The sequence below is a fragment of the Oncorhynchus masou genome, chromosome 31, assembly GCF_036934945.1.
Source record: "Oncorhynchus masou masou isolate Uvic2021 chromosome 31, UVic_Omas_1.1, whole genome shotgun sequence".
NCBI classification, from domain to species: domain Eukaryota; kingdom Metazoa; phylum Chordata; class Actinopteri; order Salmoniformes; family Salmonidae; genus Oncorhynchus; species Oncorhynchus masou.
In genome coordinates this window covers 17262175-17287865 of record NC_088242.1, presented here as the reverse complement: position 1 = coordinate 17287865, position 25691 = coordinate 17262175, and the positions used below count along the sequence as shown (strand labels likewise).

The following is a 25691-nucleotide window of genomic DNA, read 5'->3' as shown; positions in this document are numbered from 1 at the left end:
CACACACATTGCCATTGTGTATTTGTATGCTCTGATGAAGGTCTGGCGAATGAGAGATCAGCCTAATTAAATAGAAAATTGTGCACTGATCCTGAAGGTGCAGAAATTCCTTTTCATTTCATTGTTACTCCTTATCTCCTGCACATCAGCAACGGTCGGGTGTACAACAGATCCTTTCAAAATTCAATGTGTTTGATTTACTCCATCCCAGCCATTATTATCAGCTGTCCTCCCCTCAGCAGCCTCCTGTGTCACACACACACAAACACAGGCTCCAGTCTACAATCTGGAGACATCAAAACAGCTGGCAGTGTGCCAGGGTGACTCCTCCGTTCTGTCTGTCTGCACCACGGCTCCTACTCTCTAGCTAGACAGCTCTAACCGCCGACGCCAGTCACACACATGGCATAATACCAAAGATGATGAGGGGGAGAGCGGGAGGGATAGACGGAGAAAAGGTGTGAAGAGAGGGCAACAGAAAGAGAAGGGCCATATGAAGAGAGAAATAGCTGAGGTGAAACACCAGACCAAATATATTTATAACTAACCCAAGATAGATCATCTGTGTCATTTTCAATGGAAGCAAAATAAGCATAGTGGGCAGAACAAGCAAGCAGGTGGACAGAGCCAAGCAGCGAGCTAGCGAGATTCTATTTGCGCGTCCTAGCATGTATTTGCATATTTCCGCTAGGGAACAACTTCTCTGTGAAGTGTGCTTGTGCAATAACTAAATGCACCCTTACACTCCTTCTAAACAACACAATATTTAGAAACTTTGGCAAAGGGTCAACAAAATTTGTAACAGATTAAGTTTGGGGGCAGAAAACTGTATTGAGATGGGCTTTTCTTCAATGAGAAAATGATCAGAATGTCGGCCCAGTTCCATCTCGCTCCATCTTCTCCCACTGTCGGCCACTGGGCTTTCTCTCCTCACCATATTTGGGAGTTATTGGAAATGCCAACCGGATGCTTCAGATGTATACATCCGGTGAAACATCTGGCTCCTTGTTCTTGTTCTATCTGTGACCAGACTGAAGTGTAATCAGGGTTCAACATACACTGTAATAGAAAACTGTCATTTATTTGGACACTTCAGGTATTATCAACAGTGTAAATGTAAATGATTAATTGAAGCATACGTAAATGATGGTGCATTGTGAGAACATTACTGTAATTCCACCCTACAGAATACAGTACCGTACCATATCTTTAGAGTGCTAAACACCTTTTGACCACTAGTGGGTGCATGGTATTGTCGTTACAGCATATTTTGAGGCATGCCTTGTAGATGGCTATATTTGTTGCGCCTGTGAGTCAGAATTCTGTACTAATTTAACTGTTAGATGCTTATTGAGCCCATTCAACTTAAACTGTTTTGGGGTCAGATTGGAGGGGCTGCAAGTATTGAACCTTAAATGGTTGCGCATTTTGCTATGTCCTTTCGGTTGGTTTTGCCCTGTAGTCACTGCCAGATTGGAAGCATTTGTTAAAGCCTCTAGAAGTGCAAGTGATATCTAACACCAAATATTAATTCATATGCTCTAATATGTAAACCTAGCAGTAAATCTGCTTGCACAAATTGCTTGTAATTACTGTAAAATACTGTGAAATACAAGCCCCACCCCTCAATGAATTTCATTCATTCATTAATTTAGATTACAGTAGCATTTACTTTTTTTACAGTATAATATAGTCCAATGTACAGTATTCTACTTTGTGTCATTAAACGGTATTTGCTTTGATACCGTATTTATATTACAGTAGCTGTACTGTAATATGAAAAACAGAACTGTACTTGACACCGAGCTGCCTGTAAGCTACTGTTAAATTCACAGTAACCCCTTCACAGTGTACAGGTTTTCCATTAAGTCAATACAAAAGAGTACATATGAATCCAAGTTGGCTCACCTCTTTATCTTCATAACGTGGAAATAACTTGCACCCCTTATGCCCATATTCTCTCTCCCTCAATTCAATTCAATTTATTGGCATGGGAAACATATGTTAACATTGCCAAAGCAAAGTGAAGTAGATAATAAACAAAAGTGAAATAAACAATAAAAATGAACAGTAAACATCACACTCACAGACGTTAAAAAATAACAAAGACATTTCAAAAGTCATATTATGTCTATATTTTATTATGAATTCTTCCAATGTGTCAAGAAATTATCTTTTCGTTTTCTCATGATTTGGTTGGGTCTAATTGTGTTGCTGTCCTGGGCTCATCTCCTTCTCTCTCCCTGCCTTCCTCCATTCCTCATTCCCAGTACTACCATTGACTAACCTCTCTATACCTCTCTTTCGCTCTCTCTCTCTCCCTCCCTCACGTCCTACTGTGTGCCCTCCTTCTCTGTCAGCTCATTAGCAGGGATGGGAAACATTAGACCCGTAGAGTGAGAGGCAAGGAGAGAAAATAATCAGACTGGGTACGTTCACAGCTCTCTCCTCTATGCTGTCTCCTCCCCCCTCTCTCTTCTCTCACTCCCTCCCTCCCTCCCCCTCACTCACTATCTCTGTTCTCTCTCTCTCTCACTCTCTCTTTTTGTTCTCCTATAACCACCACTGTCGCCAAAAAAGCTCTTGAATTATGTATTTCTTAATATTTGTGATATTTCCTAATATTCCTACTGTCATTCACACTACCCTATTCACTGAAACTGAGAGAGAGAGAGCGTGAATGTCCTCTGCCTCTGAAGCCCACAGAGAACAGTGTGTGCATACCGTGTTACAGCTATGCCTGTTCCAACATGGATGTATAGACCCGTGCTATTTGGTGACTATTTAGTAAAACAATGTGGTAATAGTGGTGAACTATGCAGAAACATGTACAGGCTGTGTAGGGCCTCTTACAGAATACATTTACAATACATACACATTCATGATGGTGATATTTCTTTTACGATTCCATCTGCGTTTATTGCCCATTTGGTGGGTTTTCTTGTGAAATAATCCTAAACTGTTCAGCTATTTAGGCAGTAGGGATGAGCAATTGCAGAATTGAGTGAAAAGAAGTGAAGTTGAACATCTGTTATTTGTCGTTACATAACAAAAATGTTGCTGGGTTTCGGATTAAACACCTGCATGTGTTTGAGGTGAAGGCAACAAATGGACAGAGTAAAATCACAAACTAAACTAAGTGACTAGAGGTCGACCAATTAATCGGAATGGCCGATTAATTCGGGCCGATTTCAAGTTTTCATAACAATCGGTAATCAGTATTTTTGGACAACGATTTGCCCCCAGTTTTTTTTTACACCTTTATTTAACGAGGCAAGTAAGCCTGCGTGGCAGGCTGACTACCTGTTACGCGAGGGCAGCAAGAAGCCAAGGTAAGTTGCTAGCTAGCATTAAACTTATCTTATAAAAAGAATCAATCTTAACATAATCACTAGTTAACTACACATGTTTGATGATATTACTAGTTTATCTAGCTTGTCCTGCTTTGCATATAATCGATGCGGTGCCTGTTAATTTCTCAGTGAATCACAGCCTACTTCGCCAAACGGGTGATGATTTAACAAGCACAATTGTGAAAAAAGCACTGTCGTTGCACCAATGTACCTAACCATAAACATCAATGCCTTTCTTTAAAATCAATACACAATACATATTTTTTAAACCTGCATATTTAGTTAATATTGCCTGCTAACATTAATTTCTTATAACTAGGAAAATTGTGTAATTTCTCTTGCGTTCTGTGCAAGCAGTCAGGGTATATGCAGCAGTTTGGGCCGCCTGGCTCATTGCGAACTGTGTGAAGTCCATTTATTCCTACTGATGTAAAGTGTAAACAGACGGACAAATTGGTTCCAGTGATCTGAGGAGGATGTTGATTGTCACAGCTTGTAGCTAATCAGCCTATAGCCAATCAGAGGGGTCAGGAGGTCAACGCTGGGCCGAAACAGGAAACACAGACAGATGCATGCACGCGCGGACACACGCACGCACGCACACACACACCCACACCCACACCACACACACACACACACACACACACACACACACACACACACACACACACACACACACACCCCCCCACACACACACACACACACACACACACACACACACACACACACACACACACACACACACACACACACCCACACACACACTTACACACACACTTACACACACACACACACACTTACACACACACACACACACACACACACACACACACACACACACCCCCCCCACACACACACACACACACACACACACACACACACACACACACACACACACACACACACACACACACACACACACACACACACCCACACACACACACACACACACACTTACACACACACTTACACACACACACACACACTTACACACACAGCCTCTGAGCAGTCAGAGTGCTGACTGGCCAAAACCAGGACAGTCACAGTGAGCCACCGACCATGCTGAACTCTGCTGCTTACGCTTGACCACTTTAGCGTGCAGTACAGTAGGCACTAATAGGTTACATCACAGCAACCTGAATCCATACTACCCAATTAATCTACAAATACAAATTACAACTGGGACCTGTACAGTACAGTAGCTCATAACACAGAAACTTACTTCCACAAATATATACAAAATCTACAAATATCTCACTTCTTCTTACATCTACAAATACAACAGGAAAAGTGTGACTGACTCCAACAAACTGGTTCCCAAAGAGAAAATGACAATTGAACAGAATTCCAAATCTCAGACTTTAAGTAGTGAAAGAGATTGGATGTTTTTTTTATGTTGTAGACAACTGGAGAATTAAAATGATTCATGATGCATCACGGAAGATGGAGGGAAAGCATTATATGGGCTGTGTTCCGGGAGGCAGATAGCAAGGCAACACAATTATAATAAACAGAAACGGTATGTGTGTGTGTGTGTGTGTGTGTGTGTGTGTGTGTGTGTGTGTGTGTGTGTGTGTGTGTGTGTTTGTATATGTGTGTGTGTCATAAACAGCAGCATTTGTCGATAAGGCATCCAGGCCAGTTTGGCATTACAGCAACGCCTCCCCGTAAAAACAAGACGCAGTCGAGTGGGACAAGAGACAGCAGTATCTAATTACATGGTGACAGAATGAAACATACACACACGTTCAGTCACGCATGCTTACAAACGCACGCACTTCACAAATGCATACAATATTTTGTAGACTAAATACATATTGGGTTCCAATGAAAAAGCAAGGTTATGATTTTTCCTTGATCAATGTCTAACTCGGTTGAAATGCCAAGCCTCCAGTATTTATGCTGCAGTAGTTTATGTGTCGGGGGGCTGGGGTCAGTTTGTTATATCTGGAGTACTTCTCCTGTCCAATTCGGTGTCCTGTGTGAATCTAAGTGTGCGTTCTCTAATTCTCTCCTTCTCTCTCTCGGAGGACCTGAGCCCTAGGACCATGCCCCAGGACTACCTGACATGATGACTCCTTGCTGTCCCCAGTCCACCTGGCCGTGCTGCTGCTCCAGTTTCAACTGACCTGAGCCCTAGGACCATGCCCCAGGACTACTTGACATGATGACTCCTTGCTGTCCCCAGTCCACCTGGCCGTGCTGCTGCTCCAGTTTCAACTGTTCTGCCTTATTATTATTCGACCATGCTGGTCATTTATGAACATTTGAACATCTTGGCCATGTTCTGTTATAATCTCTACCCGGCACAGCCAGAAGAGGACTGGCCACCCCACATAGCCTGGTTCCTCTCTAGGTTTCTTCCTAGGTTTTGGCTTTTCTAGGGAGTTTTTCCTAGCCACCGTGCTTCTACACCTGCATTGCTTGCTGTTTGGGGTTTTAGGCTGGGTTTCTGTACAGCACTTTGAGATATCAGCTGATGTACGAAGGGCTATATAAATAAATTTGATTTGATTTGATTGGAAATTAATTGCCAATATGAAATATGGTTATCTTCATTTATATGGCACAGAACACCAACACACAGTGCACTACAAATCTTTATGCTAATTACATATACAGTACCAGTCAAACGTTTGGATACACCTACTCATTCAAGGGTTTTTCTTTATTTTTACTATTTCCTACATTGTAGAATATTTATGAAGATATCAAAACGATGAAATAACACACATGGAATCATGTAGTAACCAAATCAACTTATATTTTAGATTCCTCAAAGTAGACACCCTTTGCCTTGATGACAGCTTTGCACACTCTTGGCATTTTCTCAACCAGCTTCACCTGAAATGCTTTTCCAACAGTCTTGAAGGAGTTCCTATATACAGAGAGCACTTGTTGGCTGCTTTTCCTTCACTCTGTGGTCCAACTCATCCCTAACCATCTCAATTGGGTTGAGGTCGAGTGATTGTGGCGGCCAGGTCATCTGATGCAGCACTCCATCACTCTCCTTCTTGGTCAAATAGCCCTTACACAGCCTGGAGGTGTGTTGGGTCATTGTATTGTTGAAAACAAATGATAGTCCCACTAAGCGCAAACCAGATGAGATGGCATATCAATGCAGAATGCTGTGGTAGCCATGCTGGTTAGGTGTGCCTTGAATTCTAAATAAATCACAGACAGTGTCACCAGAAAAGCACCCCCTCCTCCTCCATGCTTCACAGTGGGAACCACACACTCAGAGATCATCCGTTCACCTACACTGCGTCTCACAAAGACACGGCAGTTGGAACCAGAAATCTCAAATTTAGACTCATCAGACCAAAGGACAGATTTCCACATGTCCATTGCTCAGGTTTCTTGGCCCAAGCAAGTCTCTTCTTATTATTGGTGTCTTTGCAGCAATTCGACAATGAACGTCTGATTCAGGCATTCCAGGTGACTACCTCATGAAACTGGTTGAGAGAATGCCAAGAGTGTGCAAAGCTGCCATCAAGGCAAAGGGTGGCTACTTTGAAGAATCTCAAATATAAATTATATTTTGATTTGTTTAACACTTTTTTGGTTACTACAGTACATGATGCCATATGTGTTATTTCATAATTTTGATGTCTTCACTATTATTCAACAATGCAGAAAATAGTAAAATAAAGAAAAACCTTTGAATGAGTAGGTGTGTCCAAACTTTTGACTGGTACTATATGTCTTATTCACAGCAAAGGGGCATCCTTGGAGACTCTCAAACTCTCATGTTCTCTCTCTCTCCCTCTACCTACTAATAGTTCCCCTCCTCTCTACACCTTAGATAGGAGGGAGGAAGAGGAGGGAAAGAGATGATATTCCACTCGGAGTCCGGTCACGAGTGAGTGGTTTAATGAGCCAAATTGTTAGCAGGAGAAGACAGCCATTTTACAGTGCAGTTTAGGAGACCTATACTTTCACTCACAGGAGGCTGCTAGGGGAGGACGGCTCATAATAATGTCTGGAATGGAATAAATGGAATAGTATTAACCACATGGATACCACATGTTTGGTGAGTCTCATAGCGTTCCACTGATTCTGTTGCAGCCATTACTATGAGCCCCTCCTCCCCAATTAAGGTGCCACCAACCTCCTTTGCCATCACTGAAGCTATGCCCCTCATTCCCTCATTCTCTCTCTCTCTCTCTCTCTCTCTCTCTCTCTGTCTATCACACTATGTCTCTAGCTCTCTGGCTCTCGTTCTCTCTCTCTCTCTCTCTCTCTCTGTCTATCACACTATGTCTCTCGCTCTCTGGCTCTCATTCTCTCTCTCTGTTTATCACACTATGTCTCTCGCTCTCTGGCTCTCATTCTCTCTCTCTCTCTCTCTCTCTCTCTCTGTCTATCACACTATGTCTCTCGATCTCGTTCTCTCTCTCTATCACACTATGTCTCTCGCTCTCTGGCTCTCGTTCTCTCTCTCTCTCTATCACACTATGTCTCTCGCTCTCTGGCTCTCGTTCTCTCTCTCTCTCTCTGTCTATCACACTATGTCTCTCACTCTCTGGCTCTCGTTCACTCTCTCTCTCTCTCTCTCTCTCTCTGTCTATCACACTATGTCTCTCGCTCTCTGGCTCTCGTTCTCTCTCTCTCTCTATCACACTATGTCTCTCGCTCTCTAGCTCTCGTTCTCTCTATCTCTCTCTATGTCTATTACACTATGTCTCTCGCTCTCTGGCTCTCGTTCTCTCTCTCTCTCTCTATCACACTATGTCTCTCGCTCTCTGGCTCTCGTTCTCTCTATCTCTCTCTCTCTCTATCACACTATGCCTCTCGCTCTCTGGCTCTCGTTCTCTCTATCTCTCTCTATGTCTATTACACTATGTCTCTCGCTCTCTGGCTCTCATTCTCTCTCTCTGTCTATCACACTATGTCTCTCGCTCTCTGGCTCTCATTCTTCTCTCTCTCTCTCTCTCTCTCTCTCTCTCTCTCTGTCTATCACACTATGTCTCTCGCTCTCTGGCTCTTGTTCTCTCTCTCTCTCTATCACACTATGTATCTGGCTCTCTGGCTCTCGTTCTCTCTCTCTCTCTATCACACTGTCTCTCGCTCTCTGGCTCTCGTTCTCTCTCTCTCTCTCTCTATCACACTATGTCTCTCGCTCTCTGGCTCTCGTTCTCTCTATCTCTCTCTATGTCTATTACACTATGTCTCTCGCTCTCTGGCTCTCGTTCTCTCTCTCTATCTGTGTCTATTACACTATGTCTCTCGTTCTCTCTCTCTCTCTGTCTATCACACTATGTCTCTCGCTCTCTGGCTCTCGTTCTCTCGCTCTCTCTCTCTGTCTATCACACTATGTCTCTTGCTCTCTGGCTCTCGTTCTCTCTCTCTCTCTCTCTCTCTCTGTCTATCACACTATGTATCTCGCTCTCTGGCTCTCATTCTCTCTCTCTCTCTCTGTCTATCACACTGTCTCTCGCTCTCTCGCTCTCTGGCTCTCGTTCTCTCTCTCTCTCTCTCTCTGTCTATCACACTATATCTCTCGCTCTCTGGCTCTCGTTCTCTCTCTTTCCTCCACCCCTGTCTTTCTGTCTTTCTGTCTTTCTTTCTTTCTTTCTTTGATGATGTGAACATATCCTCTCTTAAGCCTGAACATTTCCCCCTGGTTGTGCTAAATGTGTATTTTATGTGTTTATTTGTGTTTATGGCCCTGGTTCCTACCACCATTTAATTTTAACCAGTTAATTGCCTTTCATTGAATGTGTGTTAGCAACATTTGAATATCAGCACAGGTTGGCTAATTGCTAATTGTAGGCTCCTCCAACCTAATCGACCTCGTGAGCTACATGTGTTTAATGTTGGTGGGCGAGTGCCAGACGCAGATAGAGATAAGCAAGGACAGACCAGTGAAGATGTTTATTTTATTATTGGTCTTAGTCTTAGTCTTTTTATTCTTGTTTGGACTATTTTAACGCTGCTGTGTTTTGTATTCATCTATTTATTGAAAATAAATCTTATCTTAATCATATTTTTGAAGAAACGATTCCTGACTGTTAGTGAAAACCTTTTCATGTGAAGGGCATCAGTCAGCTTCTCCATCTCTCTCACTCTTCATCCTCATCCCCAACATATATATTTAGGATTCACATTCTGTTGTTTGCTTTCTTGGAGTTGGTAACTTATGCCCTGCTATTAAATAGTCCAACTGACCGGATCCTCCTTCAGTACCATGCAGCCCAGAGTGTCCACTATACACACACAGGCACACACACACACAGAAGCAGGGAGGTGGTGTCTCCTCTCTCTCCTTTGACAAAGCATCCCAAATCTGCAGCGTGTGTAATGAACTGCTTAAAGCCCTTCTCTTTTAATGCAGCCTTTGATGTCAATTATATTCACATTTCATTCTGATGACCTCCTCCCCTCAATTTTCCTTTCTCCACCACCTCTAAATCCCACACCTGCTTCTTTTTCCCTCCACAGGACAGTGCACAGCGGGGTAAAGTAAGGCTAGTGAGAGAAGGGATCTACGTTCATAACCTGAATATATACTGACGTCCTGAGGGAAGTGTACACACACCCACCAAACAACTTGGAGTCCAGCAGAATATAGAAATAAACATGGCCAGCAAACGAGTCAGCGCTACGCTACAGACCTTTCAACAAACTAGTCAGCGCTACGCTACAGAGACCTTTCAACAAACTAGTCAGCGCTACGCTACAGAGACCTTTCAACAAACTAGTCAGCGCTACACTACAGAGACCTTTCAACAAACTAGTCAGCGCTACGCTACAGAGACCTTTCAACAAACTAGTCAGCGCTACGCTACAGAGACCTTTCAACAAACTAGTCAGCGCTACGCTACAGAGACCTTTCAACAAACTAGTCAGCGCTACGCTACAGACCTTTCAACAAACTAGTCAGCGCTACGCTACAGAGACCTTTCAACAAACTAGTCAGCGCTACGCTACAGAGACCTTTCAACAAACTAGTCAGCGCTACACTACAGAGACCTTTCAACAAACTAGTCAGCGCTACGCTACAGAGACCTTTCAACAAACTAGTCAGCGCTACGCTACAGAGACCTTTCAACAAACTAGTCAGCGCTACGCTACAGAGACCTTTCAACAAACTAGTCAGCGCTACGCTACAGAGACCTTTCAACAAACTAGTCAGCGCTACGCTACAGAGACCTTTCAACAAACTAGTCAGCGCTACGCTACAGACCTTTCAACAAACTAGTCAGCGCTACGCTACAGAGACCTTTCAACAAACTAGTCAGCGCTACGCTACAGAGACCTTTCAACAAACTAGTCAGCGCTACGCTACAGAGACCTTTCAACAAACTAGTCAGCGCTACGCTACAGACCTTTCAACAAACTAGTCAGCGCTACGCTACAGACCTTTCAACAAACTAGTCAGCGCTACGCTACAGAGACCTTTCAACAAACTAGTCAGCGCTACGCTACAGAGACCTTTCAACAAACTAGTCAGCGCTACGCTACAGACCTTTCAACAAACTAGTCAGCGCTACGCTACAGAGACCTTTCAACAAACTAGTCAGCGCTACGCTACAGAGACCTTTCAACAAACTAGTCAGCGCTACGCTACAGAGACCTTTCAACAAACTAGTCAGCGCTACGCTACAGAGACCTTTCAACAAACTAGTCAGCGCTACGCTACAGAGACCTTTCAACAAACTAGTCAGCGCTACGCTACAGAGACCTTTCAACAAACTAGTCAGCGCTACGCTACACAGACCTTTCAACAAACTAGTCAGCGCTACGCTACAGAGACCTTTCAACAAACTAGTCAGCGCTACGCTACAGAGACCTTTCAACAAACTAGTCAGCGCTACGCTACAGAGACCTTTCAACAAACTAGTCAGCGCTACGCTACAGACCTTTCAACAAACTAGTCAGCGCTACGCTACAGAGACCTTTCAACAAACTAGTCAGCGCTACGCTACAGAGACCTTTCAACAAACTAGTCAGCGCTACGCTACAGAGACCTTTCAACAAACTAGTCAGCGCTACGATACAGAGACCTTTCAACAAACTAGTCAACGCTACGCTACAGAGACCTTTCAACAAACTAGTCAGCGCTACGCTACAGAGACCTTTCAACAAACTAGTCAGCGCTACGCTACAGAGACCGTTCAACAAACTAGTCAGCGCTACGCTACAGAGACCTTTCAACAAACTAGTCAGCGCTACGCTACAGAGACCTTTCAACAAACTAGTCAGCGCTACGCTACAAAGATCTTTCAACAAACTAGTCAGCGCTACGCTACAGAGACCGTTCAACAAACTAGTCAGCGCTACGCTACAGACCTTTCAACAAACTAGTCAGCGCTACGCTACAGAGACCTTTCAACAAACTAGTCAGCGCTACGCTACAAAGATTTTTCAACAAACTAGTCAGCTCTACGCGACAGAGATCTTTCAACAAACTAGTCAGAGAACTTTCAACAAACTAGTTAGCACCAGAATACAGAGATCTTTCAACAAACTAGTCAGCACCAGAATACAGAGATATTTCAACAAACTAGTCAGCACTGGAATACAGAGATCTTTCAACCAACTAGTCAGCACCAGCATACAGAGATCTTTCAACAAACTAGTCAGCACTAGAATACAGAGATCTTTCAACAAACTAGTCAGCACTAGAATGCAGTGGATCTTTCAACAAACTAGTCAGCACTAGAATACAGAGATCTTTCAACAAACTAGTCAGCACTAGAATACAGAGATCTTTCAACAAACTAGTCAGCACTAGAATACAGAGATCTTTCAACAAACTAGTCAGCACCAGAATACAGAGATCTTTCAACAAACTAGTCAGCACTAGAATACAGAGATCTTTCAACAAACTAGTCAGCACTAGAATACAGAGAACTTTCAACAAACTAGTCAGCACTAGAATACAGAGATCTTTCAACAAACTAGTCAGCACTAGAATGCAGTGGATCTTTCAACAAACTAGTCAGCACTAGAATACAGAGATCTTTCAACAAACTAGTCAGCACTAGAATACAGAGATCTTTCAACAAACTAGTCAGCACTAGAATACAGAGATCTTTCAACAAACTAGTCAGCACTAGAATACAAAGATCTTTCAACAAACTCGTCAGCACTAGAAAACAGAGATCTCTCAACAAACTAGTCAGCACTCGAATACAGAGATCTTTCAACAAACTAGTCAGCACTAGAATACAGAGATCTCTCAACAAACTAGTCAGCACTAGAATACCGAGATCTTTCAATAAACTAGTCAGCACTAGAAAACAGAGATCTCTCAACAAACTAGTCAGCACTCGAATACAGAGATCTTTCAACAAACTAGTCAGCACTAGAATACAGAGATCTTTCAACAAACTAGTCAGCACTAGAATACAGAGATCTTTCAACAAACTAGTCAGCACTAGAATACAGAGATCTTTCAACAAACTAGTCAGCACTAGAAAACAGAGATATTTCAACAAACTAGTCAGCACTAGAATACAGAGAACTTTCCACAAACAAGATTTTATTTTTACACAAGGATTGTCAGAACTGTGTAAACAATCTTGATCTTGATCTCAATCCCAACCTCCAGCAACTAACCAATCAACCAATCAATAAAAACATGGAATGTGTCTAACGTCTATCACAGGAGTTACAAAACGCTTTACTAATAACCATTCAACAAAACCAGAAACAGATGCAATACAGAGCAAAATTGTTTAAAACCTGATGTCTTACCCCTCTCACAGGAGCGTCCCAGGTATCCTGTCCCCGAGCAGTCACAGACGTACCGGTTCCATCCCTCCCGGCAGACCCCGTTATTCTGACAGGGGTTTGACAGGCACTGCTTGGGCGGCTCTTTAGAGCAGGATGGTTTGACTCCGGTAGCCTTCTGAACCTCGGCCATGCGGCGGACATCTTTACTCTGGCCATCGATGAACAGGTCCCGGATGCAGCCCACGTAGCCATAGTTCAGGAGAGCCGTCCACACCTGAAGAAGCGGATTAAACATTGGTTAATAAAATGACTAACAGAAATTAAAGTGCACAGACTTTTGTGTGATAATGTAACAGAAATGTATTGTTTGATCTTTCAGAAACTCAACCTAAACGGGTATGTACCCCCCTTTACAATACTGAAATCCAATCCTAACATAACGTACTTCTGTGGGGAAGACCAGGCCTAGTTTATTCTCTGGTAGTCCTCCCAGGTACAGGTTATCATCCAGGTCCAGGATCTCACTCTCTCCTGGGGCCGTGTAGGCCTGGCGCTGGGTGTTGATGGAGATGGTACCTGGGTGGAGACGGGGAGAGGGTTGGTGTAAGTATTTTGGGAGGATGAAGTGTTGGGGGATGGATTCAATTCCATTTCAATTCAGTTGATTCGTTATTATGGACAAGATGGATCCTGAATGTAACACACATCAATCAATAAACAAGTGTTAATATACTGTATGTTATTCACATCAACGGAACAGAATAAAACTCCTACTACAGCTGCAAAAACAACAATAAAAACCAGATGAATTACTAAATGGTTTAATACAGATGGAGCAAGAAGTTTAATTACAGGGTTGGGATATTCTTCTTCTGGATTGAATGTTAAACATACCTGGCTTCAAATACTACTCAAAATATTTCAAATGCTTTCGCTCTAGCCGGGTTTGCACTTTTTCGACTCTCCTATTAATTCCATTAAGCCAAGCAAACTCAATCAAGCACAGATAAAGTATTTCTTTATAGTATTTGAACCAAGGTCTGTGGTTCATAAAGCAGTTAAGTCATATAGAGGACTGCAAGCCGAGGCCAATTAGTAATCTGTGATCCCATAGAAGTAACTCTCCGTTCTATTCTCCTTGTACTTCCCCCCATTGTAAATCTCCTTTATCTATACAGCAGCGGTCATAAAAGAATAACAGAGGGGGTAAAGAAAAGAGAGAGAAATGGGCGCCCCCTCACACCCTCTATCATTTTCAGAGCCGAACCAAACAACAAACAACAAACCCCATCTTGGCCATCTTTTCAGAGTGATTAACGAACTGAAGCTTGATTCTCTCGCTCCTCTCTCTCGCTCTCACCCTCTCTCGCTCTCACCCTCTCTCGCTCTCTCTCGCTCGCTCGCTCGCTCTCTCTCCATCTCCCTTTTTCGTTATCCCCTTTCCTTCTCTCTGTTTCTCTCTCCCTCTCTTTCTCTCTCCTGTGTTCCCATCTGTCTCTCTCTCTCCAACACATAAACCTGGCGGAGAGAGTTAGTGAATTTCCCTCTCCTTGATTTATCACTCTCATTCAGCTTTAATTCTGGATGTGGAGCGTGGTAAACAATGGCGGACATGACTGGACTGTAAGGGAGGAAGAGCGGGAAGGGAGGGAGAGGGGGCGGGAGGGTGGGAGGGGTGGGGGGTGGAGGGAGGAGGGAGAGGGGGGGAGGGCGGGAGGGGTGGGGGGTGGTGGGGGGAGGAGGGAGAGGGGGCGGGAGGGTGGGAGGGGTTGGGGGGTGGAGGGAGGGTTGGGGGAAAGAGAAAGCAAAAAGTAGAGAGAATTGTGATGGAGAGGTAAGGATATTTGTCTTCTCATAGTAGTAATTCACTTTTGATTGATGCAAGCTGTGGTAGATATCAACCAGCTAGTTATATGAGCTCAATGCCTTAGGGAAAACCACTGGACCGTTACGTGTGTGTGTGTGTGTGTGTATGTGTGTGTGTGTGTGTGTGAGTGTGTGTGAGTGTGTGTGTGTGTGTGTGTGTGTGTGTGTGAGTGTGTGTGAGTGTGTGTGTGTGTGTGTGTGTGTGTGTGTGTGTGTGTGTGTGTGTGTGTGTGTGTGTGTGTGTGTGAGTGTGTGTGTGTGTGTGTGTGTGTGTGTGTGTGTGTGTGTGTGTGTGTGTGTGTGTGTGTGTGTGTGTGTGTGTGTGTGTGTGTGTGTGTGTGTGTGTGTGTGTGTGTGTGTGTGTGTGTGTGTGTGTGTGTGTGTGTGTGTGTGTGTGTGTGTGTGTGTGTGTGTGTGTGTGTGTGTGTGTGTGTGAGTGTGTGTGTGTGTGTGAGTGTGTGTGTGTGTGTGTGTGTGTGTGTGTGTGTGTGTGTGTGAGTGTGTGTGTGTGTGTGTGTGTGTGTGTGTGTGTGTGTGTGTGTGTGTGTGTGTGTGTGTGTGTGTGTGTGTGTGTGTGTGTGTGTGTGTGTGTGTGTGTGTGTGTGTGTGTGTGTGTGTACGTGCGTAAGAGCATAGTGTTGATTTGTTCCTAGTAGCCAGATTGTTTTGCTACTGAAACATGTCCCAAACCACACATGGATTTTCACTGGGGCTGGCTGGAGTTTTGGGGAAACGACACACCGGAATAGGGTCTTGAACGAACAAAAGGAAATAAGCAGTGACAATCCAAAACAGTCTCTCATAGAGCTTTGGAGCTATCATCCATTTCCCCACTGTGCTGTTCTAACACCAATGTTAGTCAGCCCCACTGGCTGGGAGAAATATGGCCATTCCTATATTAGCTAGTAAGCTTAGTATCCATTTTATCCCTGATTTGTAATATGCTACAGTATGTCTCTCGGCTTTAGCCAAGGTGAGCAAGCTCCAGTCACAGCACCAGCTAAATTACCTAGGTATTACTTAGCATCCACTTTACCAGAGTTGCTACAGACTGGTCCAATTTCTCTTGCCAAGTTAAGCCAGCCTCAGCCCCACTATTACCTAGCATCCATTTTACCTGAGTTGCTATGTTCTTCGCTACACAGGCTGGTTCTACTGTAGGTCTGCATCCAATGTGCTGCTAGCCCCTGTCCCCAAGACCCTAGCAACTATTGCTTAAAAATAACCATCCAAAACAGCCGCTCTATTATCTAGCTAGCATCTCTGGTGTGTTCTATATGCTACGCCCTAAGCCCCAGCTAGCTACCCTTTCCATTACCTAGTGTCCATTTGCCAAGGTGACAGCTAAGGAGGCTGGTCTGCACAGTGATTAACCTCCACCCCCTAACACCTTTCAGCTCCTTCCACAGGCTCCCAACCCCAGGCATCTGTTTCCAGAACATCCCCTCTGACCGACCACACACACACACACAAAAGGATGCTGGTTTGCACAGTGATTAACCTATTCCCTCTAACACCTTCCAGCTCCTTCCACATGGTCCCGACCTGGGCATCTGTTCCTATAACCTCCCCTTTGACCACACACACACACACACACACACACACACACACACACACACACACACACACGCACACACACACGCACACACACACACACCACCCCCTCTCCCTCCCTCTAGCCACAGCTGGTGTGCTGCTACCTGCGAACGAGCTTCCAAGCCTCAGGCACTTGGCAGGGCCACCCGTCATGCAGCCAGACCTCCTCCCTTCATGTTAGGGATAACGAGACCACTAACCACTACATCACACTCATTAACTGGGAAAGGGGAAGTTCATACTCATGGATAACTGTGTGTGTGTGTGTGTGTGTGTGTGTGTGTGTGTGTGTGTGTGTGTGTGTGTGTGTGTGTGTGTGTGTGTGTGTGTGTGTGTGTGTGTGTGTGTGTGTGTGTGTGTGTGTGTGTGTGTGTCTGTGTTTGGTTTTACTAGCCTTGAGGGGTCCTCACCTGTCCTCACAAGGACATTTCGGACAAGACGTGACATTTCACCAGGGGTTAGGTTCAGGGTTAGGGGGTTAGGGGGTTAGGGATTTAGGGTTATGTTTAGGGTGAGGGAAAAAAATATTTTGAATGGGAATCAATTGTTTGGTCCCCACAAGGATAATAAAACAGACGTGCGGTGGAGGACTGTACATTTATGTTTTATGTGATTTAGTAGACACTCTTATCTAAAGCCACTTACAGGAGGATTGGGGTTAAGTGCCTTGCTCAAGGACACAGACAGATTTTTCACCTAGTCATTTTGGGGATTCAAACCAGTGAGCTTTGGGTTCCAGGCCCAACACTCTTAACTGCAGGCTACCTGCTGCCCCGCCCCAACTTGCCCTAACCCATCTGGACAAGAGGAATACCTATGTAAGAATGCTGTTGATTTGATTTGACAGTGTGGCTTGAGGGAAGTCAATTAATGTGCTCCAAATGGCACCATAGGCCAATAGGGTTCTGGTCAAAAGTAGTTCACTATGTATGTAATATGGTGCCAGGAACGGGACTTAGGCAATATGGAGCCAGTAATGGGATTCTCTACACAGCAACATGTTTTCATTATCATTATGTTCGTAGTTTTAAGAAATTCTATTTGCTACAAATCATCTTTCTCTCTGAGACAATATTTCTTCCTCCGCCCTCTAGGTTCCTCTTTTGTTTTATCTGTCATCATCTTCTCCTAAATCATTATTTTTCTCTTCATGCAGCCATTATGTTCTTTATCTATCCTCCTCTTGCTGCTCCGCCTCCTCCTCCCCTCATCGCTCTGCCTTTCACTAAGACGTTTGCTTGAGGGAAGCCTTTCATTAAGACGTTTGCCTCCCTCCTTCCCTTTTCGCTGTAAATAATTCCCATCAGTAGCTATAGGTACATCTAACAGTGTTATCCTACTCATGTCATCAGCGTGTAGATATTACTAGCCACCTAAGGGGACTGTATAGTGGCATGTTGCCTTGTGACTTAAACATAGCTTGACTATGTTTACACACTTACTTACAGAAATGTGACAACACGAAAGGGACAACAGGAAAGGGACAACAGGAAAGGGACAACAGGAAAGGGACAACAGGAAAGGGACAACAGGAAAGTGACAACAGGAAAGGGACAACAGGAAAGTGACAACAGGAAAGTGACAACAGGAAAGGGACAACAGGAAAGGGACAACAGGAAAGGGAGCACCACTCAGAGAAGACGTCTGAAAGATGCTGACATCTCCCCTCTAATCTTCCACTTACATCCATTTAGACAAACTCGCAGTACACAGTAGACAACACGGAATCCAGTGTTGTGCCCCCATCAGATGGGCGTATGATACATTATACTGACAGACAGATCTACAGTTAGATATACAGTCACTCCATATGCATTCTAGAGGGCTCATCAGGCTCATCCTACATACCTACTGCTGTACTCAGCTTTCCTCGTCATATACTGTCCATACTGTCTATACACCCCTTGACTTTTTCCACGTGTTGTTGTGTTACAAGGTTGGATTAAATTGATTTAATTGTCATGTTTTTGTCAACGACCTACACAAAATACTCTATTGTCAAAGTGGAAGAAAAACCATAAAGTTTGTCAAAATAAAACACAAATATATCTTGATTACATACTGTAAGTATTCAACCCCCTGAGTCAATACATGTTAGAATATGTTTTGGCAGGGATTACAGTTGTGAGTCTTTCTGGGTAAGTCTCTAAGAGCTTTGCACACCTGGATTGGACCAAATTTGCACATTATTCTTCAAAATAATCTTACATCTCTGTCAGGTCTCATTTTCAGGTCTTGCCATAGATTTTCAAGCCAATTTAAGTTAAACCTTTACCAGGCCACTGAGGAACCTTCAATGTAATTTTAGAAAGCAATTCCAGTGCATATTTGGCCTTGTGTTTTAGGTTATTGTCCTGCTGAATGTTAAATTCATCTCCCAGTGTCTGATGGAAAGCAGACGGAACCAGGTTTTCCTCTAGGATTTTGCCTGTGGCTCCAATCCGTTTCTTTTTTATCCTGAAAAACTCCTCAGTCCTTAACGATTACAAGCATACCCATAACATGATTTAGCCACCACTATGCTTGAAAATATGGAGAGTGGTACTCAGTAATGTGCTGCATTGGATTTGCCTCAAGGTTATTGTCCTGCTGAAAGGTGAATTTGTCTCCCAGTGTCTCCTGGAAAGAAAACTGAACCAGGTTTTCCTCTAGGATTTTACAATACTAAGCGGTGATGCAGCCAGTCAAGATGCTCTTAACGGTGCATCTGTAGAACATTTTGAGGATCTCAAGGCCCATGACAAATCTTTTCAGCCTCCTGAGGGGAAGAGGCATTGTCATGCCCTCTTCACGATGGTGTTGATGTGTGTGGACCATGCCAGTGATGTGGACACCAAGGAACTTGAAGCACTCGACATGTTCCACAACAGCCCCATCGATGTGGATGGGGGCATGCCAAGCCTTCCATTTCCTGTAGTCCACGATCAGCTCCTTTGTCTTGTTGACGTTGAGGGAGAGGTGGTTGTTCTAGCACCACAATGCCAGCTCTTTGACATCCTCATTTTAGGCTGTCTCATTGTATTCAGTGATCAGGCCTACCACCGTCATTGTTGTCTGCAAACTTAATGATGGTGGTGGAGTCATGCGCTGCCACGCAGTCATGAGTGAACAGGGAGTACAGGAGGGGACTAAGCACGCAGGTGGCATCCCATAGACTGTTAAGTCATGGCATCCCACAGTCTGTTGACATATGCTACGATACTAGTTATGATACAATTGTCTGTTCACAAGAGATTAAAACATTTCTGATATTCTTGCTTGAATGGCAAACAGAATTGTATTGGTCGCCGACACATATTTTGCAGATGTTATCACGGGTGTAGTGAAATGCTTATGTTCCTAGCTACAACAGTGAAGTAATACAAAACAATACAAAACTAGACATGCAAATCCCAAAAAATGTATTAAAAAAAAGAAGAAATATAGAAATATTAGAACGAGCAATGTCAGATTCTGGCAATAGAAATACAGTGTAAGAAAATGTAAATCATAATTCAGATGCATGTTTGGTCATGTTATTCATGGAGCATTTTACCCCCTTATTCTCTTTTAGAATTCTTTCCAGCCTGGGTTACCGTCAGATGACTCCCCTGAACTTTGTGTGTCGTAGAGCAGAACAACCAACACCTTGTAGCTCTAACGGATCAGTCTGGACAGTCAGTGTTGTGAGAAGATCTCTTTGAAATGAGGACGTCAGCGAGTTCAGACGACTCCCGTAAAGCTTGGAGATGTCGTAGAGCCAAACAACTGACAATGTTGTGTTAGTGAGAGTGTCATCTTAGGAGTTTGTAGCTCACACGGCTCGGGTTTTACAAACAGTTTTGTGATGTAATTCTTGCCAGGATCCTCTCATGTGAAAAAGATGGCTTTTGCAAGCCCATGTTAAGGAGTAGGCGCAACCTTTATACCGTCAGAAAGAGGGGAGCTGCAGCTAGTACAAGAAACGTCAAGTCTCTAGCATAACCACACAGGGAGCTATTCAATATTCAAAATGACATCACCGTGCAACGTGTGTCAATTAACTCTAGGGTTTTTTAAAGGGATAGTTCACTCAAAAACTATATTTTAGTATGTTGTTCAATAGTCCACTGTTGACACAATCCCGTAAATAGTTTTAAAGAGCATTTACAGTACAGAACAAAAATGTATTTTTCTCGTCCCTCAAGTATTAGACTGTCAGCATCCATTTACGGACTCACTCTGCTTCCACATCCCTTTCCTCTCTCCCTTCGTCCATGAGGAGGAGGATGGAAGGAATGAAGTAACACTTTCCTTGTGTGTGTGTGTGTGTGTGTGTGTGTGTGCGTGTGCGTGTGCGTGTGCGTGTGCGTGTGTGTGTGTGTGTGTGTGTGTGTGTGTGTGTGTGTGCGTGTGCGTGTGTGCGTGCGTGTGCGTGTGTCTGTGTGTGTGTGCGTCTGTGTGCATGTGATCTGCGAGGAAGAGCATGGAAGGAATAAGGTTGCACTTTCCTTGAACTGTGTGTCATATAACAGTGTCTTAATGTTGTGATAAACATGACATAACAAAAATGATTTGTTACAGCTTAATGATGACTCCCTCTCTCCTGGGAGTCTGTGTTTACTGGTGAATGTATTTACAGGTAGTATAATTTCAGATGATTTATTTATTTTTACTTTCATTTGTTATGGACCTGTCAGGACGCACCTTTCAAGAAAGTGTCACCAAAAGAGAGGTGCGTTCCAAATGGACTTTTGGGCCCTGGTTTAAAAGTAGTGCACTATATAGGGAATTGCATTTCCATACAGGATTTACGCCAGTGTTCTACCCAAAGGCTCAGGGTTTTCTGTTTCCATACAGGATTTACGCCAGTGTTCTTCCCAAAGGCTCAGGCTTTTCTGTTTCCATACAGGATTTATGCCAGTGTTCTTCCCAAAGGCTCAGGCTTTTCTGTTTCCATACAGGATTTACGCCAGTGTTCTTCCCAAAGGCTCAGGGTTTTCTGTTTCCATACAGGATTTACGCCAGTGTTCTTCCCAAAGGCTCAGGCTTTTCTGTTTCCATACAGGATTTACGCCAGTGTTCTTCCCAAAGGCTCAGGCTTTTCTGTTTCCATACAGGATTTACCCCAGTGTTCTACCCAAAGGCTCAGACTTTTCTGTTTCCATACAGGATTTACCCCAGTGTTCTACCCAAAGGCTCAGGCTTTTCTGTTTCCATACCGGATTTACCCCAGTGTTCTACCCAAAGGCTCAGGCTTTTCTGTTTCCATACAGGATTTACTCCAGTGTTCTTCCCAAAGGCTCAGGGTTTTCTGTTTCCATACAGGATTTACCCCAGTGTTCTTCCCAAAGGCTCAGGCTTTTCTGTTTCCATACAGGATTTATGCCAGTGTTCTTCCCAAAGGCTCAGGCTTTTCTGTTTCCATACAGGATTTACTCCAGTGTTCTTCCCAAAGGCTCAGGCTTTTCTGTTTCCATACAGGATTTACTCCAGTGTTCTTCCCAAAGGCTCAGGCTTTTCTGTTTCCATACAGGATTTACTCCAGTGTTCTTCCCAAAGGCTCAGGCTTTTCTGTTTCCATACAGGATTTATGCCAGTGTTCTTCCCAAAGGCTCAGGCTTTTCTGTTTCCATACAGGATTTACTCCAGTGTTCTTCCCAAAGGCTCAGGCTTTTCTGTTTCCATACAGGATTTATGCCAGTGTTCTTCCCAAAGGCTCAGGCTTTTCTGTTTCCATACAGGATTTACCCCAGTGTTCTTCCCAAAGGCTCAGGCTTTTCTGTTTCCATACAGGATTTACCCCAGTGTTCTTCCCAAAGGCTCAGGCTTTTCTGTTTCCATACAGGATTTACTCCAGTGTTCTTCCCAAAGGCTCAGGCTTTTCTGTTTCCATACAGGATTTACCCCAGTGTTCTTCCCAAAGGCTCAGGCTTTTCTGTTTCCATACAGGATTTACTCCAGTGTTCTTCCCAAAGGCTCAGGCTTTTCTGTTTCCATACAGGATTTACTCCAGTGTTCTTCCCAAAGGCTCAGGCTTTTCTGTTTCCATACAGGATTTACCCCAGTGTTCTTCCCAAAGGCTCAGGCTTTTCTGTTTCCATACAGGATTTACTCCAGTGTTCTACCCAAAGGCTCAGGCTTTTCTGTTTCCATCTACACGGCCGGCACCAATCTCTCACTGGGCCATGGATCCAGTGGACCTGCTCCAACATAACACGGCTAAAGGCTGTATCCACGTTGTGACGTGCCTAAGAACAGCTCTAAGTCGTGGTATATTGGCCATTTACCACACCCCTTTACAATCGAAAAGCAGCAAAAGTGCAGTGATAACATCATCCATAATTCACCGTTGTCATCATCCCTCTATGGCTACTGAGTGAAGCATGCACTGGCAATGGATGATGGAGCTACAGCTTTTCTGCTACATCATAACAGCGTCATGATTGTCAGGATCAAAAGAAAGTCTGTGCAGTGAAGTCATCATTAATCCACCATTGTCGCCATCTCTCTGCAACACAAAACTCTAACTGAAGTAGCACCATGGCGACTGATCAAGGCCTTTATGGGCTGGCTGGGATGCTTTTGTTGCACTGTTGTCGGTGAGAGACACGTTTCTGCGGTGTGTGAGTGTGTGCGTATTAATAAAACATGGGAACAGCCAGATGAAAATCCCAGCATGGTGCCATATGCAGAGTCGTGACTCACTCCTGGGACCAACTGTGCTTTGTTGGCTGGTGCCCTGTGGATTCATTTATTATTCAATTCTTCAAACATTACTTTCATTTGATTAATTATTAAAAGGTGGGGTCATTGCCAAAGAAAGGGCTCTGGGGTTGGGGGCGGGAGGGGGACAACTCTGCACTTTGACAACAGACAGGGCTTGATAACTTGGCCCTAGATCTGTGTATGCCATCTTGTGACAATGGCCATAGGTGATGGAAAGACCAGGGATAAAAGATCTGGGATCAGGCTTCGTGTTAAAAGCGTGTTCGGCATGTTTTTTTTATTTAACCAGGCAAGCCAGTTCAGAACAAATTCTAATTTACAATGATGACCTACACCGGCCAAACCTGGGCCAATTGTGCACCGCCCTATGGGACTCCCAATCAATGCCAGATGTGATGCAGCCTAGATTTCTCCACTCAGGAGCCCACGTACCATTAAACTCTGCTCTAAGGACTGTACTGTGTCTGTCTGAGTGTGTCTGAAACCGGAAACAAGGTAGACTATAGGGAAGCGTGACTAGCATAGCAACAACATGAGACTGGCATCCAACTGTCCTTCTTGTATCCACTTGATCAAGTCGCCGTCACAAACAGGAATAGTGGGGATTTGTCTCTTGATATGTTTTAACTCTGACGTTTTTTACTTCCTTCTCCAGCAGTGAGAAAACCCTTTCCCAGGTTCTAGCCTCCAGGTTTGCTTGCTGTGTACAACAGATGATGGTAATCAACACTCCTGTGGTAGCAAACTGTATACTATTTATTTCGAGACTGAAAAAAATATATCTATATTTTTTTTTTAGGCAAGAGTGCATATGAGGCCTAATCTTCAAAGGTTTGGTTTAGGATTAACAAAGCCTGACTTACTCTAATTACAAATACAGTATTACGTATTGCCCTAGCGACAGTGCCTGACTTAATATACACTATAAAAAAACAATTAAGTATGTGGGGTCCGCTTCAAATGACTGGATTTGGCTATTTCAGCCACACAAGTTTGCTGACAGGTGTATAACATCGAGCACACAGCCATGAAATCTCCATAGACAAACATTGGCAGTAGAATGGTCTTACTGAAGAGCTCAGTACCTTTCAACGTGACACCGTCATAGGTTGCCACCTTTCTGACAAGTCAGCTCGTCAAAAGTCTGGCCTACTAGAGCTGTCCCAGTCAACTGTAAAGATGTTCTTGTGAAGTGGAAACGTCTAGGAGCAACAACGCCTCAGCTAAGAAGTGGTAGACCACACAAGCTCACAGAAATGGACCTCTGAGTGCTAAAGCACGTAGCACGTAAAAACCGTCTGTCCTCGGTTGCAACACTCACTACCGAGTTCCAAACTGCCTCTGGAAGCAATGTCAGCACAAGAACTGTTCGTCAGGGGCTTCATGAAATTATTTTCCATGGCCGAGCAGCAGCACACAAGGCTAAGATCACCATGCACAATGCCACTCCACGTCGGGTGAGTGGTGTAAAGCTTGCCGCCATTGCACTCTGGAGCAGTGGAAACGCGTTCTCTGGAGTGATGGTTCACGCTTCATCGTCTACCAGGAGAACACTACCTACCTGAATGCATAATGGTAACTGGGTAAAGAAGGAATAATGGTCTGGGGCTGTTTTCATGGTTTGGGCCCCTTCGTTCCAGTGAAGGGGAATCTTAATGCTACAGCGTACAATGACATTCTAGATGATTCTGTCCTTCCAACTTTGTGGTAACAGTTTGGGGAAGGCCCTTTCCTGTTTCAGCATGACAATGCCCCTGTGCACAATGGTCCATACACACATGTCCAAACACACATGGTTTGACGAGATTGGTGTGGAAGAACTTGACCTCAACCCCATTGAACACCTTTGGGATGAATTGGAAAGCCGACTTCGAGCCAGGTATAATCACTCAACATCATTGCCCGACCTCACTAATGCTCTTGTGGCTGAATGGAAGCAAGTCCCCGCAGCAATGTTTTAATATCTAGTGGAAAGCCTTCCCAGAGGAACAGAGGCTGTTATAGCAGCAAACGGGTGACCAAGTCCATATTAATTCCCATGACTTTGGAATGAGATGTTCGACGAGCAGGTGTCCACATACTTTTGTAGTGTACGTCCTCCCACATGAGAAATACTACGCAATATTATGGTATAAATTCTAAAGTATTCACTGTAGTGTTTTCTCAGACTAAAAACTACAGACTAAAGTATGCAAAAACAATACTGTAGTATTTACTGTAGTATAGTTTAAATAGAAAACTATACTATGCTGTAGAGAGGCTACATTCAAAATGGCCTTGTGGGCCCTGGTTTAAAAGTATGAAAATATTTAGGGAATACAGTACCATTTGTTATTGCAGACTGTACTATGCTGTAGTATTTACTGTAGTGTTTTTGCTGACATTACTGTAGGATTTACTATAAAGTTGTATTATCTTTGTCATAGAAGTGTAGGCTTTATCCCTGAGATAACAACTTGAGAAACACTAAAATAGCAACTTCTCCATAACCTGTAGGTATGTAGG

The 25691-nt window shown here is 43.9% G+C and overlaps 1 protein-coding gene across 18 annotated transcripts in view; it reads right to left on the bottom strand.

The window, feature by feature from the left end:
- LOC135523501 (neurexin-1a) overlaps positions 1-25691 on the bottom strand; it is a 608692-nt gene that overhangs the window by 340457 nt on the left and 242544 nt on the right. For all 18 annotated transcript variants that reach the window (XM_064950217.1, XM_064950216.1, XM_064950219.1 and 15 more), the window contains 2 exons: positions 13483-13613; positions 13059-13311 (listed from right to left, as the gene is read on the bottom strand). In XM_064950217.1, the coding sequence (XP_064806289.1) occupies positions 13059-13311; positions 13483-13613 (384 nt within the window). The remainder of the gene's footprint in view (positions 1-13058; positions 13312-13482; positions 13614-25691) is intronic.